The sequence below is a fragment of the Motacilla alba genome, chromosome 5, assembly GCF_015832195.1.
Source record: "Motacilla alba alba isolate MOTALB_02 chromosome 5, Motacilla_alba_V1.0_pri, whole genome shotgun sequence".
NCBI classification, from domain to species: Eukaryota; Metazoa; Chordata; class Aves; order Passeriformes; family Motacillidae; genus Motacilla; species Motacilla alba.
In genome coordinates, this window is record NC_052020.1 from 29576625 (window position 1) to 29593571 (window position 16947).

Here is a 16947-nt window from a genome sequence, read left to right on the forward strand (position 1 = left end):
CATTTTTCATGAGGCCATTGTAGAAATTTCCAAATTCAAAAGCAGCAGATACACTTTTGAGAAAACAGTACTGTTTCTAAGCAGCAGAAGATAGCAGAAGATAGCAGACTGCAAAACTAAAAACTAATGCTCTCCCTTAGAGCACCCATGCAGTTCTCAAGTACTCTGTGAAACAATATTTTTCAGAAAAAGTGTAACAAAGTGCAAAGATTTCATTTTCTATACTCATAATCTGAATCATACAGTGATCATGTTATTTCCTGCCAGCAAAGTCAACTAGACAGCCTTCTGGAATATTAATACTGGTGGTGTTACACATTTTTGAGATCCCATAATTGTATTCTCTCTGATGACCAGGTTTCCTCTTTAGGCTCTATCACTTCACGGAACTCTGCAAGGAGCTAACTGTTCCCAGTCTCCTCGACCACTGTAAATAGAAGCCAATGGTTAAATACCAAAGGACTGGCAATCTTGCTGGGCCCATGGTCATGCAGACAAACCTGCTGAAGTAGCTCAGGTCCTTCAGGAAACAGACTACGAGGAAGTGCTCACATTAAGGTCATAGTTCTAGGAACGCCTGTACTTCATTTTTTCTCCTTACCATAGTAAAGCGTTCAGTTTTGCAAACCATACATATCGTTTCAGTGTCATCAGGTATCCATTGCTGCTTGGGTGGTGGCTTCTCAGGAGGCACAAATTCTTGAGGAAACAAGTTCTGCGGCAGACATCTGTCTCTGGGACTTGCAGATATGGTTACACCTGAAAATGAGCCAGGCCAAGAAAAATATGGAATGGGCTTTAAGCTGTTTAATAGAGTCTCTAGTACCAGAAAACACTGCAGACTCAATGAGGCTGTAAGATCTTTCTGCCCCACAAGATGACTACTATCATTGTCTTTCAGCCAGGCACGGCAGAGTAAGACTGTATAAGGAATATATATGCTTTAAACTAAGACTGTAAACTTATAGTACTTCAATGCTGACAAGCAAGAGAATGTACTTATTAAGAGACCTTTTCCACAACAATTAGAGAGGTGTAAGACAATATGTCAACATCTGCTCTTGTATCACAAGCAGAGACTTGGAGGAAGAAGAAAAAATGGTTGTTTGATACCAAAAAGTAATACAGGATAAAACAGAATCTTAAGTATACCCAGTGTTGACATTCCTGAAGACTGGGAGTTTGCTTTGTTATCTCAGGGGAGATGTGGCATAGCTAGCAACAGCCTAGCCCTCCCTATTCTGGTGACCTTTTCAATCTACCGTGGGGAAATCAGTCCACAGAGGCAGGAATTTAAGTGTGGCCTTTGGCATCTTTGACCCCAACAATGAAATACTCATTGAATGAAGTTTACGGTATTAGATAGGCTTTTAGTTTATATGATGTGAGTTACACAACAGTTAATTAAAAAGTTCAATGTATCTCTGCAGCCCTGCAAGCCACCTTCTGTGTACACGCATATTAAACTAAAGAAGAACAAAAATCTCCATTTCACTAAAGCTAACTCATTCTCATTCAAGTAGATACCAGATTGCAAACAAACATTAAAGGACCGTCCATTGAAGTTTTTTAACAGGACAGAGATATCAGACTGACCATTTTAAGAAAAAACTGAAGAGCTACACAGCCCAATCCAAAACACTGCTGTCACTTGATGTAAGCAAGAAGAGTCTTCATTTCAGGATAGAGAAGCAGGAAATAGTTCAGACACCCTTAACTGTAGATCAGGATATCATTCTGCAGCTCTAGTCCAGGCCCATTACTTACTAAAAATCATCACCCTTGGAGGTCTGAGGATATTCTGTTAGTCTTTCCCTGAGAGCACACACAGACTGTGCACCTCTTGCATGAGTTGCTGAATAGAACCTGCAGAAGAGTTTCTGCTTGTTTCCTAGCTACAAATATTCTCTAGTTGTTCCACCTTAAATTACTTACTTTTCATTTTTTTCTAGCTGAGGACTGTGAGTGGAGCCTCTCACACAATACAAAATGTGTTATTTTCCTCAGGTCACAACAGTGATCCCAGGGAAAAAAAAAACTTCAAGGACTGTAGAATGGCATACCCATAGAATGACCTGGGAGAAAATGGCCGGCAGGGGTTGATCCACACTGGAGAATGGGTTGGGCATGGTCAGCAGGTGGTGAGCAATTGTATTACACAGCATTTGTTTTTCTTGGGTTTTGTTCTTTTCTATTTTTCTCATCTCCCTTTTCATCATCATTATTACTATATTTTACTTGATTTCAGTTAATAAACTGTCCTTACCTCAACTCACAGGTTGTGCCCTTTTCCAAATCTCCTCTACATCCCACCTGTGAAGGGGCTGCTGGGGGAGTGATCAAGCAGCTGTGGTTGCTGCTGAGGTTAAACCCCAAGAGGCACCAAGGTCTTAACCTTACCAGTAAAGCTGACAGGAGATAGTTCTGATGATCCTGATTTAGACAATGCTTCACACTCCAATACCTGATTGAGACTTTCCTGAATACGTATCAGAGAATCTAGGACAAAGAGAAGAAAGAGGAGAAAAAAATCAGAGGACAATACAGGTAATACATCTACCTGTTTTCAAGAAGATTAGAGGAATCCATGCACACAAGTATGTAAGAAGGTCAGCATAAAACAGGGCTATGCTTTGCATGCAAATTCCATAGCAATTAATGCAAAACTGTATAAATTCAATTACCTAAAAAACAAAGAAAAGGATCCTTATCAAAGCAAGGGAGTAATGACAGCTATAGGAACAATACAGCAGAGATGTGAAAACAACTGGTTAATACAATATGCTCATGGCAAATATTAAATGCTACACATTGCAGTGGAAGGAACATGCATACTTGCAAAGTTATAGACCATTTGGCAAGAAGAGATAGTTAAGTCTGGTGCTTTTATGTTAGTAAGAGCTGCATCTTTAAATCACAAAATGAAGCCAACACTTGGAAACTGGCATAATGCAAATTGGTACCATATCAGCAGGTATATATGTTTTTAATACAGTGACACAAAAGCATTGGAATGGATCTGCAGCACCCTCTGCTGTTCCAGTTCTAAAACCTTAAAAGAAGCCAAGTGCATGAGACTCAAAGACAACATGGATGAGAAGGGATTGGCAAGCCAGAGAGGAGAACTGTTACAAGACTGTTCAACAGAACTATGAGTCTAAAAGCTTTCTATATGAAAAAGGAATAGGACTCTGGTAGAAGGAAATACTACAGAAGACTAAATCCCATTCTACTTGAGCACAGATGTAGTTGGCTGCAGGCTTTAGAAGTGCTTAACTTGTAAGTGACTGCATTAAACAGGAGTAAAATAGAACTGATCAGTATTAAACAAGAAAAGAAACCTCAATAAGGAACAACAGAGAAAAGTCTGAGAAACTTTTGGAGCTGTTGGTCCTTGAAAACATCTATTTACAAGACAGGCAAAGAACACGTTCTGGGCTAGAGGGAGACTGGAGGCATACATGTAAAAAATGTTATGGCATGATTGCTGAAATTATTTGGGATTATTTTGGCCCTTTTTTCCCAAATGAAAAACAGCATTCTGACAGACAGTTACCTGATCTCTTTTCCTTTAATGTGAAAGGGAAGTTGAGAGCTTTTTCTGCATACTTGGAAAGCAAACTGTCAATGTCTTCTACAGTAATACCAATTTCCTGCCCAACCAAGAGCTGGTGCAGTGTCTGCACAGCTACAGCTACCCAATCCACCTTCATATTCATGAGGAGCTGTTCCAGCATGAGCAGTGGCCTTGAGGAGAGGTGGAAGTAGTTAACACGGGAAACCTCAGGCAGAGTCAGCAGCACCTGAGACACAAGAAAACATCATAAAATTACACACCTTTAAATATGTGTTTCTGTGAGATTAAAGACAAGCAATAACTTATGCAGAAAATGGAATGACAGGTGGAGGTCAAAAAAAGGGTGTGGGACTTCTCAGACCAATTCCTACTTCTGTTACAGAATTACTGACAGGATTTGCAGAATCACTTAGCTTCCACTTTCCAGTCTATAAAACACTGCCTTATTTCAGAGAATATGGAAGAGTGAAACCTGTGACAAGTATGTTGTAGCAGAGTACAGCACATCCTCTTATTAAAATAAACTTATAAAAAGCATATGAACCCAATCCTTATCCTTCTACCATTTGAGGAAATGTTAAGAGAAGAAAATCAGAGCAATTCTCCTCTAGATGGGCAGTTAATATGGATGCTTTTCAAACCAAGTCATACCTTCAGAAGGAACATGTAAAGAAACAGGAAGCCCAGCAAAATATTGTTGTGGCATACACTGGAGCAAGCTGCTGTTTAGTCCTACACTGAAACAGACATTACCAAAAGCACTGCATTTTGTTTACATGTAATGCATTCAACTAAGATTATCTGCTGATTAATGCATCTATTCCCAGGCTGAGCACAGAACCTGTGTGACTTCTGTAAAGGCAGTGGCCATCCAGAAAGAGGAGTGATACTCTCCACCTCTGGAAAGCACTTGGGAGAAACATGAAGTCAAAAAACCACCATACGGGTGGGCATACATAGCACATCTAGTGTTACTGATACAGAGAGTAAGCTGAGGATACTTCCTTCTTCACTTGGGACAAAGATAGCAACTATTCTGATAAACACAATTTTATTTTATTCCACCCTATCCTCTTTCAGCCTGTGTTCCTCCACTCCGCATAGCTCAAGCCCAAGACTGCTTTGTTCATAGTATGGAATTGCAAAAATGGAGAAAGGAAAGAGAAGCTTCAAGCAATCTCTAACCTTCCTTTGGATCCTGAGACTCGGGATCTTAGATCTGGTGTGGGGAGAATGCTCTGGTAAAACCTACAGGCTTTTTCTATTATGAAAATACTATGCATGACAAAGTTACTTATACAGTTATTTATTGCTGTTAATCCCTCAAGGCAGGGGTTTTACCGACCTTCGATCCGATATAGAGTGCCTGGATTTCATTCCGGCGTGCCGTTGTCAGACTGGCATAGAAGTGAGCTGTGAGGTAATCAGCCAAGAAGTGAGAGGCTGCCAAGTTCGGATGCTGGTCCAGGGACTGCTCACTGATGGCAAGGCAAACACCAGGGTCTTCGATTCTTTGTAAAAGCTACAAAACCAAACAAAACACAGTGAAACTCAACAACATTCCTGGAAGGCAGCTTTCTGTCCACGACAGTTTATTACCCTACAGTGTTCCAGCAAGCAAATTAATTCACTCTCTAAGTGACAGCTCCACCATTATTAAAACCAAGAAATGTTCACACCACTAATGCGGGCACTGAAGCCCAGCTGACCGATTCATGTTATTAGCTTCACCTCTGATTCTTCTGCTTAAGCAGCACTGACATGATTCACTATGATTTTTCAAATGAAAGGAGCCATGTAAGTGACATTTATGCTCTTACGTCCAAGAACTACATTGCCAAGCTGGATTTTTACTTGAGCAGAACAGGGGAGAGCTAGGATCCTAAAAGCTTATCTAAGCAAATAACATCTCTTAAGGCTGGTACCAAAAAGACCGTGAAAACACACACAGTGAAGGCAGGCAAAACAGCTGTCAACTTATTTGATCTATGGATATGAGACTAAGAATGTCTTGCTATTACCTGCAATGCCTTTTCCATGTCTCCCATCTCCAGTAAGTGGAGAAGGTGCTCACGGTGAAGGTTGATCAAGTCTTCTCTTGGGACAGGATACAAGTGTCCCCATTCCTCACACAATTCATAATCCTAAAGAATTTTTTAAAAAGTATAAATTAAAAGGACAAACTCTACCCTCCCTGATACGGTTGTTTCTCCCAAAGTTTTGATCAAGAGATTCTGTAGCTTAGACTCCTCTCCCAGATAAAAAAAAAAAAATTACATTGACAAGGGAAATGATAGTCAATTTCAGTCACAGCCTCCATTTAAAATACCTTGTTTACCTCACAGTCAACAAATTAGTTTTCAGAAAGACACTTAAAGCCAGCCAGATTTACAATATTAGCATTTCCCTAATAATCAAATCTGTATTATGACCAACGTTATGCTATTTTAAAATCTTCAAAATTGTAAAAGAAAATAACAGGTTATATCTCAGAGTAAGAGTTTAAACTAAAACTTAAGAACTATTAATTACATGTACATCTTGATAATAAACACAGATCTCTATTTGTTTCTGTAGCACAGAGCTGAGTAAAGGAATCCTTCCTCCCAAGGTACTCTCCACTGATCATTGTTTTAAGATGCTATTTCAACTAATTTATTTACTTGAAGTTTAATGCATTCTAATTCAACAAAATTCACATGATGATGTCTAACCTTTGCTTTCAGAATGATATTCATGACAGCCTGGGGGTCATCAGTGCAGGCTTTTTTCAGATCCTGCCAGTCATACCACAATGGTTCATTTTGCACATTCAAAATCTGTAAAAGTTAATATAGATTAGCATAAATTATAGAATTTCATTTATGGCAATCAATAGCCTAAGAAAACGGCTGAGCTGATCACATCAAGGGCTGCTTCAAAGAACAAAAAAGTCAAAAAGGAGACCACATTTAGCCCTTTTCAGGGATGATGTAATGCCCTTGCACTCAAAAAAACTCCATAGTTTTCACACGTGTGAGTCTACAAAGTACATTTATAAGGGAGGATTTTTGAAAGATTAGATGGCAATAATTATGGATGTAAAAATACAGCCAGATGTTGCTGGCAATAACAGAGAGAACTGAGCTGTCAGTCAGCAGAACTCCCACCAGACAGAGCTCAGCAGGGATGGCTCCTTATTTTGCTGTTTGTCTTTTCAGTCTGTGCTGAACTCCAGACCAGCCTGGATGACTTAAGGGTTTCTACACTATGCTGCAGTTAGAAGAACTGACTGCAAAACAAACTTGCTCCTTGGACCACTAGCCTTGTACACCAAACTTGTAAAATTATTAACTGCCATAGAAAGCTTCCAGAGGCTCTAGAATTTGCATAGAATGGAAAATACTTTGCAAAACAGACTCACACAAATGTTTTTATTTAAACATGTTTGCAGACTAGAATGCTAATAGGTGAGTGGAAGGATGGAAGCTGAGTGTTAATTGGATACTACAGTACTTCACATGAACTGTTGTGGATAAAAGAGTTGAAAAGCTCTCATGACCAAAAAAGAACCAAGGGCTAAAGCCTCTCAGTGGGCAAGCATAATTGCTTCCTGCTGCCTATTTCATATCACTGGTTACTTGAAGAATGACTTTGTACCTTTTGATAAACCTGAAGTTCTTTCTTCCTGCTCTGCAGACTGGCTTTTAGTTCATGAGGTATGCCCAGATCAGAAATGCAGTAAGCTAGGATTTCCAAACAGGCATCAAGGGGCCACTTGTCCAGACAGCGCAGGGCCAGTCTACTTCTCAACATTGTGTTTTTTACAGGGAACAAGTATTGCCAACCATCCTTATCTGTGGAGGAAACAAAACACTAATTTGAAATTCAGTTTCTATAATTTGGGAAATCAAAAAAAAAAAAAAAAAAAATCCTTATCCTTGCTGGATCACATCAACAAAAGAAACACTGACAGGGCTGAAAAATCTTTGTAAGAGTCATCCCAAGCATCAAATTTTTGGGAAGCATCCAAAGTTAGCATGAGGTACTTACTATTCAGACTCCAAAAGGCACTTTTCACAGATCACATCATTCATGCATAACAATGACACTGCTGTAAGAGATGTTCCATTAACAGTACAATGATTATTGTGTCCCGATGTATTCAGCTCTTCACATCAAAATAACACAAAAGATGCATTCCAGTTCTCTTGCACTAAATTGGTCATGATTTGCACATTTGTGAGACAGAAACAACACCATCAGAGAAAGCAAATTCAGGATGAAGAAAGGAAAATTATCTATTTCCATCTCTAGATTTGCCCAAGGACCACTACTTTAGTTTCTGCATTTTGATCCAGGCTGCATTCTTTATGGGGGAAAAAAAAAAAAGGATTAAGGAAAAAAAAAAGAGGAAAAAAGCCTGACTTAACCCTTCTTACCTTCAGCAGCTGCACAACTCAGCACAGCATCCTTCACATTGACCACTTCCTCCACATGCTGACAGTACAGATCCAAGACCTTCAGAGCTCTGTCCCAATCCTTTGCCGCAAGAGCTTGTTCAAAGACTCCCGTTAATACTTTAACAGCTGTGGTGGAATGTAATCCCAGGAGAACCAGAGACATGTATGCCTTGCCAGAGAAGACAGCAGCCAAACTGCTACCTTCCTCTTGATTCTGAAGTGGGTCAAACATACTAAGAAGAAATCGTTCCAATATTGGGAACTCCTTCAACAATGCCTCACACTCCCTGGAAATATGTTCCAAGCCTAAGGGCACTTCCCGTTTGCCCCGAAATTCCATCCAAGACAAACTTGATTTGTGAATTTTCTGTATATTAGATGCACTTAGACATGCCAGAGTAGCCATTAGCCTCGACTGAGACTTCAGGAAGTCCAGGGAGGAGGCAGTCAGTGTGTGCTGGCTCAAGTCATTCAGAGAGGATGAGGCCTGAGCGGAGATCTCCTCAGAGGTCACTGCAGAATTGTGAATAGGTATTTCAATGTCTGGCAGGCAGTGGCAGGCACACTGCTGTGTCAAGTTGCTGATGTTGGTCAGAAGAGACTTTGCCTGGCTGTTTTGCCTTGCACTGCACAAGGACAGTGGTTCACAACAAGAGTTAACAATGACTTGCTGCACATTCAGGTTCAACCCTTCTTTAGCCAAGAGAGAAGAAAGTCTGTAGGATTGAAAACAGAACCAGCTTACACAACACATATAAAAGGTACTTTATAATTACATTTTTCATAAATCTTCCAAATGCTGTAAGAACAAAAGCCCCCTAGGGAGGGCCTCTTCACAGGTACGTACACAAGCAGATTACATATACTATTTTAACTCCAAGCTTATGCTGTCATTCCTCTACAGAAAAGGAACTTACTCCTCAAACACTGACTTTTACCTAAATGCAAGCTATCAAAATAGTTCACCACTAGCGCTCATCTTTTTAAAAGCTACCTCATCAAATCAGAAAATTTCCATGCCAACCTAATTTAGTAGTTGCAATGGAAGGAGTCTAGATTATCCAATTTACCTGCAAGGGCAAGAGTCAGGCCCAGTATTCTTACTAAAACTTACTGGCCTACTTTATTGTATTACATTGACAAGCTGCAAGTGTACTCCTCTGAACTGCCACACAGTTTAAAAAAAAAAAAAATCCACATAACTCTACTCTCACTTCATAACAGATAGTAATTATTAAAAATATGGAGCCACTGTTCTCCCAGTCAAAAATCTTCAGGCTGATGGAGAAGGCACTGAGTAAGCTACTCCCTGCACACGGATCCTTGCAGCATGAACTGATCAGCCGGTGGGACACAGCAGGCTGTACCACCTATAATAAGTAGCCTAAGAACTTAATCATGGCTGAGGAAAAAGTCACCTACAGGAGTACATAATCTGAAAAGCACTGACCTGTCAGGATGAACTTGTCTCTCAAAAATAAGCTGGGAAAGCAGCTGAGATGGACTCTGCTGTAACAGTATGAATGGGTTTCCCACTTTCACTTCTGCAGATACATCTTAGGAAAAAAACCACCAGAATATTAATTATAATACAAACACATTAGCTGAATAATTTTAGGAATATAAATTTTAAGGCCCTGAGTCTAAACCACTTTGACTAAATTCACAGAGTTCTAAATTCACATTAGAATGGCAAAATCCAGAGTAAATTGCAAGGCATTTGGGACTATGATATGCCTCTCAATCTTGGCAATATTATGTTGGACGTATTACCAAAACCGGTAGAGATTCTTCATCCTTTAAGCAAGATCTAGGTTCAAACAGTTTAGCAACTCTATTTCAAACTTTCACCAAAATATGTACTTGTGGTGAGAAGTAGAAAACATGCAGAATTATTTCCTGATGAGCCTCTGGATGTAGACTGGTGAGTCCATGCTCTATCAAGGTCAGTTACAAGGGCAGAGGGCACTCACAGGTGTACAGGTATTTTCACAAAGAGTGAAACCCCGGCCACCACTGCCGAAAAGCATTTGTATCCGCAACTGAGTTATGTCAAGTAACTTTGGACACATTCTCCTAAGTTCACCTTTTCCTTTCATCTTCCAACACAATAAAATTTTCCCCAAACTCACCCAGCCCTTGAATATTTTTGTGCAATTTTTGGCTTTGGCAGTTAGCCAGTGAGAACTAAATCATGTCCATACAGAAGTTACGTCTGGCATGGCAGTGACCTGAGCTGAACCAGCACGTCTGCAAACAGATCTCTGCCCTTTTTTCTTATTTTCTTGGGAAGGTATTCCCTGAAATCAGTACTGTGGTATTTTACATTAGTGCAGCTCAATTAGTGTCAGCTTTAAAACACAAATAAGCATTTTTATTCTGAGCACTGTGAATTGTTCTGCTCTTCTGACAGCTTTATGTGCTGATGGTACATTCCTTTTCATGGACCATTGTCTGCTGATTCTATAAAAAAATCTGCCTGGTTACCTCTGCATGGCTTTCTACACACTCTTTCCTTATCCCTGTGGAGCAACAGGGTGCCTGCTGCTCTAAGGGAGCTGTAAGTCATACAGCATGCTGATCTACTACATGCAAAAAACAATCTCGCCTTACAGGGGTAGTGCTAAGAATTTTTGGATTTCAAGGGCTGTTTGTTTTGTCTCCACTCTTAAGTGGAGTGCAGAGTCTGGGTGAGTAGTTAGCATTTCTGTTCTCATTTTCCCACTGATATCAACTATTTTCATGTGAGTTGAGGGTGGCCTAGGTGTTATGAAATAAAAGGAAAAAAAAAGTAATAATCAGTTGAAATCAAAAGCACAGGTAGTAGGTACATTTGGCAAGGAACCATTTTTGCACAATTACTTTCCAGAATTTGGCCAGACTACACAGTCTGAGTATCTTCACCTAGGCTCAGACTTTCCAGCAGAAACCGCTTACCTAGCTCTGCATTCAAGCTTCGTAACACCACAGCAGCCAGTGTAGTGATGTAGTCAAGGAAGGCCTTCACAAAGTTTGTCTGCGTGTTGTTCTCTGGCATGCTTTGGGTACACTGGTCAAGAGTTCTCAGCAGGAGCTGTGTTTGGTTCCAAACCAGGTGCTTCTCCAGCTCCATCGGTTTGAGAGAGCCCTGCTCCACCAAGGCGCCAAGCAGGCTCCCTTTAGAGTCTGGTTTAAGAGAACAGCCAAGATTCAAGGATGAAATGTCAAGAAGAAAGGAGACAGGGAGGTGAGGAAGAAAGAGAGAGAAAGGCTTTAGTTTTCTTTTCTCTCTGCAATTACTGATCTCAGTATAAGCATTATAATTTAACTGAAAGCAAGGGCAATTTTTACTGTAAGCATTATAATTCAATTGAAACCAAGAGAAATTTTCACAGCAGAATAAAACTATAGTTCATCTAAATAGGTAAACAAGGCTCTGAGAAGTTAGCCCTATATTAAGGCAGACCTAAAATATATCTAGTTCTGTGTCATTAACATTTATTCTAAAATACAGGTGCTGACCAATCCTTGAGCTCCACAACATTTAGCTCTTGGAGCTCTCCTAAATTTTTGCTCATTAAATATTTTAAGAACACCAAAAAGCCATTTAGAAATTTGGTGACTAGAAGAGAAACACCAGTGCTATATAATGAAGAGAACTGTAAGAAAAAGCAACTGTGGAAAAGATGAGATGTTTTATGACAGTCCTATGAAAATTGGAAGGTATTATAATATTAAAAAGTTTTTGTAAGTTTATCTCCATTTTGTTACTAAAAAAAAAAAAAAGAGAAAAAAGCAAGAGTAAGAATACACCTAATTATCTATAAGGTGCCAAAATACACTTAAAATAATTATTTGCTAGGACTGCATCAAAACAGAACAAATAACGTCTCTGACAAGTTCAGAATTTTAGCTGTGAAAACAAATATAAGAATTACAGATAAATTTTACCCTTTGCATTTATGATTTTTAAAATACGTATTTGTGCATATGTCAAAGAGCATTACTACTGGATTTACTGTTGCCTGGAAAGGCCAAAGCAAAAATTTACACCCATACATCAATCAGTCTTTATGTTCACAAAAATAACTCACCCACAGAACGTTCAACACATGTCAGTGCTTTAAGGATATGATCCAGGTTTTGTGATAAAACAATTTCATTAGTAATACTTTCTTCAGTCAAGGCGGGGTAGCAAGATTGCAGAAGGTCTACTATACTGCATCGAAAATGACTCCCTATTTTCTCATCTGATACCTCTACAAAGAGGGAGAAAAAAACAGTAACTACAAAAAAGACACAAGTATTTTTTGCATACACCAGCAGTTGTACAAAAACCAGAGCATTTCAGATTATTCAGAACTGACCTCGGGTCACATCCCCCTTGCCTTTTCTGTTATAAATACTAAGCTAAAACATGGAAAGTCCAAATTTACATTGCAACAGAAGACAAGAATTTGATTTAAGCACATTTCAACAGAAAGCCTTATCGGCAAAGCATACTACCTGGTCTGGATTGACTTTGTGATGTGCAGGAATAGTTGAGAATTTTACTTATTTGCTGGAGAACTGCTGGAAAACCCTTTACACCTTCAGAGTGCAGTATAACAAAGTCAGGTCGGTGGCCTGGAACAGTCATTGTGCAAAGGGAGACAAAATCAAAGTCAGGAGTGGAAAAAAGAGACACTAACATGAAAGTACAAAATGAAGTTTAATTAAGGCTTGGGTGTTAGCACAAACAAAACAGCATAGAGAGGCATTTTCCGTTCCCAGGCCCATGCTGATAAACATAAAAATCAAAAGCCTACCCCGAGTTTCAAGGCTGTTGTAGAGTCTTCTTTCTGCTGTCTCCAGAAGCTGTTTGCACGTCTTCCAGAGATGGCACTGAGTACAAGCTAGGTCAAATGCTGCCATTGCTGAAGGACTGAGGTCCTCAAGGACTTCTCGCAGAGGATCAGTATGCTCCAGCTGGATGTTCCTGACCCAGAAGTTTTCTTGAAGAGTAGGGGCAAGACTTCCAGAAGTTGCAAGCAATTTATCAGTAACATCCGAGATGGAATAAAATACCATACCTACAGGTGTCATCAAAAACACACAATCACTGGTTAACAGCAAAACTAGATCAGATCCTGTAATGGGTAACTATTTTTTAATCCTTACAGAAAATAATTCCCTATGTGGCCTGCTTCATGGACCTATCAATTACCATAGAATGGACACAACTAATTGGGCATCAACTGCGTATTTTCAGCATTCACAGTCTCTTCCTAACTCAAAGAACCACCACTTACCCTTCTGAACAAACACTACATTCATTTTGACATTACTGAAGTTGCTTTCTCTGATTTTTCACTTCTCCCCAACCCATTGTGAGAACTCAAAAAGCCCAGTCCTCACCAGCTGCTGCTGCATTCCCAATAGCTTGCAGTGTTGAACGGCCACTGCCAGATTTCCTGATGCCTCCAGTGCCATCTGATGCTTGATTCTCAATATTGTGCTCCACTTTCGCCATTTCTCGTACTGCCTCTTGGTAACGCTCCATGAAAACCAATTCACCATAGCAAGGGGAAGTCTCCAGATTAAACATCAAAGCCACCTTACAAAGTAACAACAGATGTAATTACAGAGCATGTCAAATTAAGTTTTGAAAGGTCAAGGAGCTTGTGGGGGGCTTTAGAGGAGACAAAGGAATAAAACAAATACTTTAACTGAAAAACATCTCCACAGACACAACAGGCTGAAATGGTGGGGTTTTCTCCTAGAGAGCTTTAAGTGCCTGAAAAAAAAGACCCTCAGGCATGTTTTTCAATTATTATTATAAAGCTTACCTATTATTTGTTGCAGGACTAGGGCTGAATTAATTTTCATAACCCACACCTTTCAGAATGACTCTTCACCATTTCAATACACTATGTAATGAGAAATATCTATCAAGTTTGCCTCAAGAATAGCAGAGTATTTCAAATAAATTCTTATTCAGCAAGGAATACCTTCTCAAAATTTAAACACAGAGTGGCTAAGCAGAGATATGTATGAAAGCAACAACCAAAAATCAACCAACCTATTAAGAAACCAACAAGAGAACACAAACCAAGCTTGAATGCTTTATCACTGGTGATACTGAAAAACAAGGCAACAAAACAAACCAAAATGCTCCTTTGGCCCTGTAAGTAGGGAAAAGATGAAGTGGCATGCCTGAAGTCAAAGAGTACTAATTGGCTGAGTAGCAACCTGTTAATGCAATGTTTAAGTGATATGAACTGCCCCAGCATGGCTATCCAAAACTCAGCCAAGGTCACAGTTTTGACAGAAGATCCACTCATTGTTGCACCTCAAGATATTTTTTCAGAGCATCAGCTCAAAAGCCACACAGAGAAAGGTATGCACAGCTGTGAGGGAGCAAAGAATCACAAATATGCAGACTGTCAATTTTCAAGTCTTTCTGCCTGTTTTCAATACCACAAATTTAGTCTCAAAACATATACCTCCTTCAAATAAAAGTAATCACTGCACTGGATGAGGAACACCTTTGCATGTTTCTACCAGGGTTACAAGTGGAAGAGTGTCATGGTTTTGAAAAACTGATTAAACAAAACAGTTCAGATGCTGCTTCCCCATGAGACTTCACATGATCTCTGTGCTCTTCAGTCAGTTGAAACACTATGCTTGAATAGCTCTCATCAAACATTTGTATGCTTTGAGAACCCAGGTGTAGAGAAAGCATTTTTACATAACAAGGCCGAAAAAACCATGCATCCATGGGATGTTGGTTTGGAATATCTTTGTTCCTTCCACTTGCTTCTACTTCTGAAGTAATGCTTTCACTTGGAAGCCCTATGTTTGCTAAATGCAGAAGCATTTAGCAAGGAAGAAGCAGGAATTTCATTCAAAAATCAAAATACATGCATCTTATTTACCTGGTGGGCTTCCACAAAATTCCCTCTCAAAACACAAGAAACTAACAGTGATTCTGGTGGGGAAAGCATCATAGGAATGAGGGAGTTCTGCTGACGTGGTCTTGCCCTGCTTTCCAAATCACTCAAGCCAGACACACTACTGGTACTTCCCTCTGCAAGACAGAATTCATCAGTATACTATTAGGGAAAACACACTGCACCAAGTAACAGCCACCTAGCAGATAACAGCATTTCACATATTTAACACAAAAATATAGGAGCAAAGTTGCAAGCAAGTTTTAGGGTAAAGAAGTCAACATAAATATCCTGCTAAAAATTCTCATAACATTTCACTATTTGGTCAGAATTTGCAGTTTGGATCTCATCCCCGTGTAACACTTTTCAGCAGCTACATAACACACACACAGTGCTTGGCACTGGTTCAGTATGGACAAAAGGTGAAGTCCAAAGCACCTGATCTATTAGATCAGTCCAGCATGCCTAAGCATGTCTTAGCTTACCTGACTATGAGTTCATTTGCTTTTTTGATGGTTTGCAGATCACTACATTGCTTGCATACAGTTTCCTGCAAGCCAAAGATATCAAGAAAAATCTAATTCTCTTATTCCAGAAGAAGACACATGAGCTATTCTGACTACAAGAGTCATCCAAAAATGGGAGCTCTGAGAATTGGAAAGATATAATTCTGTCCTGCACATAGCAGTAATTCACATTAACTACTCAAGCAAATTCTTCATTATGCACATTGAAAAGACAAAGAAATACTACTTTTGGGGCTTATTACCTGAGGTACTGGTGCTTAGCTCGCTACTTGTGCTTTCTAATGATGGACTTGAAGTTCCCTCTTTCCCATCTAAAATGGAAACAAATCAAAATCAGCACAATAAATGCACTTTTACTATACAAGGTAATTAAAACATACTGCAAATAGATTAAGCAACCTCAAGGGATCTTCAAGAGTATCTCATAAATGAGCCACCTCTGACATCTATAATAAATGCAAAAACTGCTGATTTGAAGAAAATGCTAGGCTAGAGACTATGCTGGGTGGCCCATCAGTGACTTACATCAGATATTTCGAAGCTTCTTATTTTGGAACATGCCACTCCAAGACCAGACATGCCTTTCAAAGGCTCAATAGGAAAAAGGTGAGGAACACAACTTTCTCCTAAGGCTGCCAACCACAGATTCCTGTTAATTCATATCCTAGATAATATCACAACAGGAATGAAAATATACTGAACAGTCATGGGACATAGTGGAGAAAGGGAAAAATTAGTACTGAAGTTCTCCCCTGCCCCAAATCAGGCTTGATTGGAAGAAGTTATTTGCGCAGGTGAGCTTTAGAAAACAACTTCAATCCAAGTGGAACTGGACACTTCAAACAACTTAGAAAACTAAAGGAAATAAATCTAGTTCTCTACTTCTAGACCATGAAATCTAATTGTATTCAGCTATGAGCTCAGCACAATCATGCACATTTCAGAAGTGCCTTTTCCAAGACACTTTTTCAACCCACCTGTCTTGTACCTCCGATATCTACTTCGTTTCTTAAAGCTGGAGCATCTGATCAAAGAGCAGTATCTCCTGGAGGCTGCAAGCTGATGTTCTGTGAAATATTTAACCAAAACATTACCAAGTAGCTTTATAGAGGGAGACTTGACAAACAGTTGAACACAAGTTTGGAAACTTGCAATATTTAAGGTCCAGACTGCAAAGTATTTCTTGGGACATGGAGCTTACATAGTCTGAGATACACAATAAGCTACAAATCATACAAGACAAAACCTCATAGCAGCAGGGCTAACAAGTTATGGACTATGGAGAAGGGTGAGAAACAGGTTCCTGAGTGTGTTGTTCAAGCTACTTCAACAATCATTCAGAGTAATACAACTTCCTCTGATACATGTTCCTAACATGTTTCCAAACTAGGCTAAATCAACACTGTCCATGAACAAGCTGAGACTATTTGGCTTGCACAGGATCCAACACCACCTTGTCCCTTCATATCATTGCAGTGTGACTTGTGACA

At 39.6% G+C, this 16947-nt stretch overlaps 1 protein-coding gene across 3 annotated transcripts in view; it reads right to left on the minus strand.

Moving 5' to 3' along the window:
- The window catches only part of ZFYVE26 (zinc finger FYVE-type containing 26), a 46111-nt gene that overhangs the window by 15328 nt on the left and 13836 nt on the right, over positions 1-16947 (minus strand). For all 3 annotated transcript variants that reach the window (XM_038139304.1, XM_038139302.1, XM_038139305.1), the window contains 17 exons: positions 16435-16524; positions 15700-15768; positions 14916-15067; positions 13396-13594; positions 12807-13070; positions 12505-12624; positions 12093-12257; positions 10957-11184; positions 9470-9575; positions 7999-8735; positions 7217-7413; positions 6292-6396; positions 5599-5721; positions 4923-5099; positions 3557-3803; positions 2401-2499; positions 602-759 (listed from right to left, as the gene is read on the minus strand). In XM_038139304.1, the coding sequence (XP_037995232.1) occupies positions 602-759; positions 2401-2499; positions 3557-3803; positions 4923-5099; positions 5599-5721; positions 6292-6396; positions 7217-7413; positions 7999-8735; positions 9470-9575; positions 10957-11184; positions 12093-12257; positions 12505-12624; positions 12807-13070; positions 13396-13594; positions 14916-15067; positions 15700-15768; positions 16435-16524 (3236 nt within the window). The remainder of the gene's footprint in view (positions 1-601; positions 760-2400; positions 2500-3556; positions 3804-4922; positions 5100-5598; positions 5722-6291; positions 6397-7216; positions 7414-7998; positions 8736-9469; positions 9576-10956; positions 11185-12092; positions 12258-12504; positions 12625-12806; positions 13071-13395; positions 13595-14915; positions 15068-15699; positions 15769-16434; positions 16525-16947) is intronic.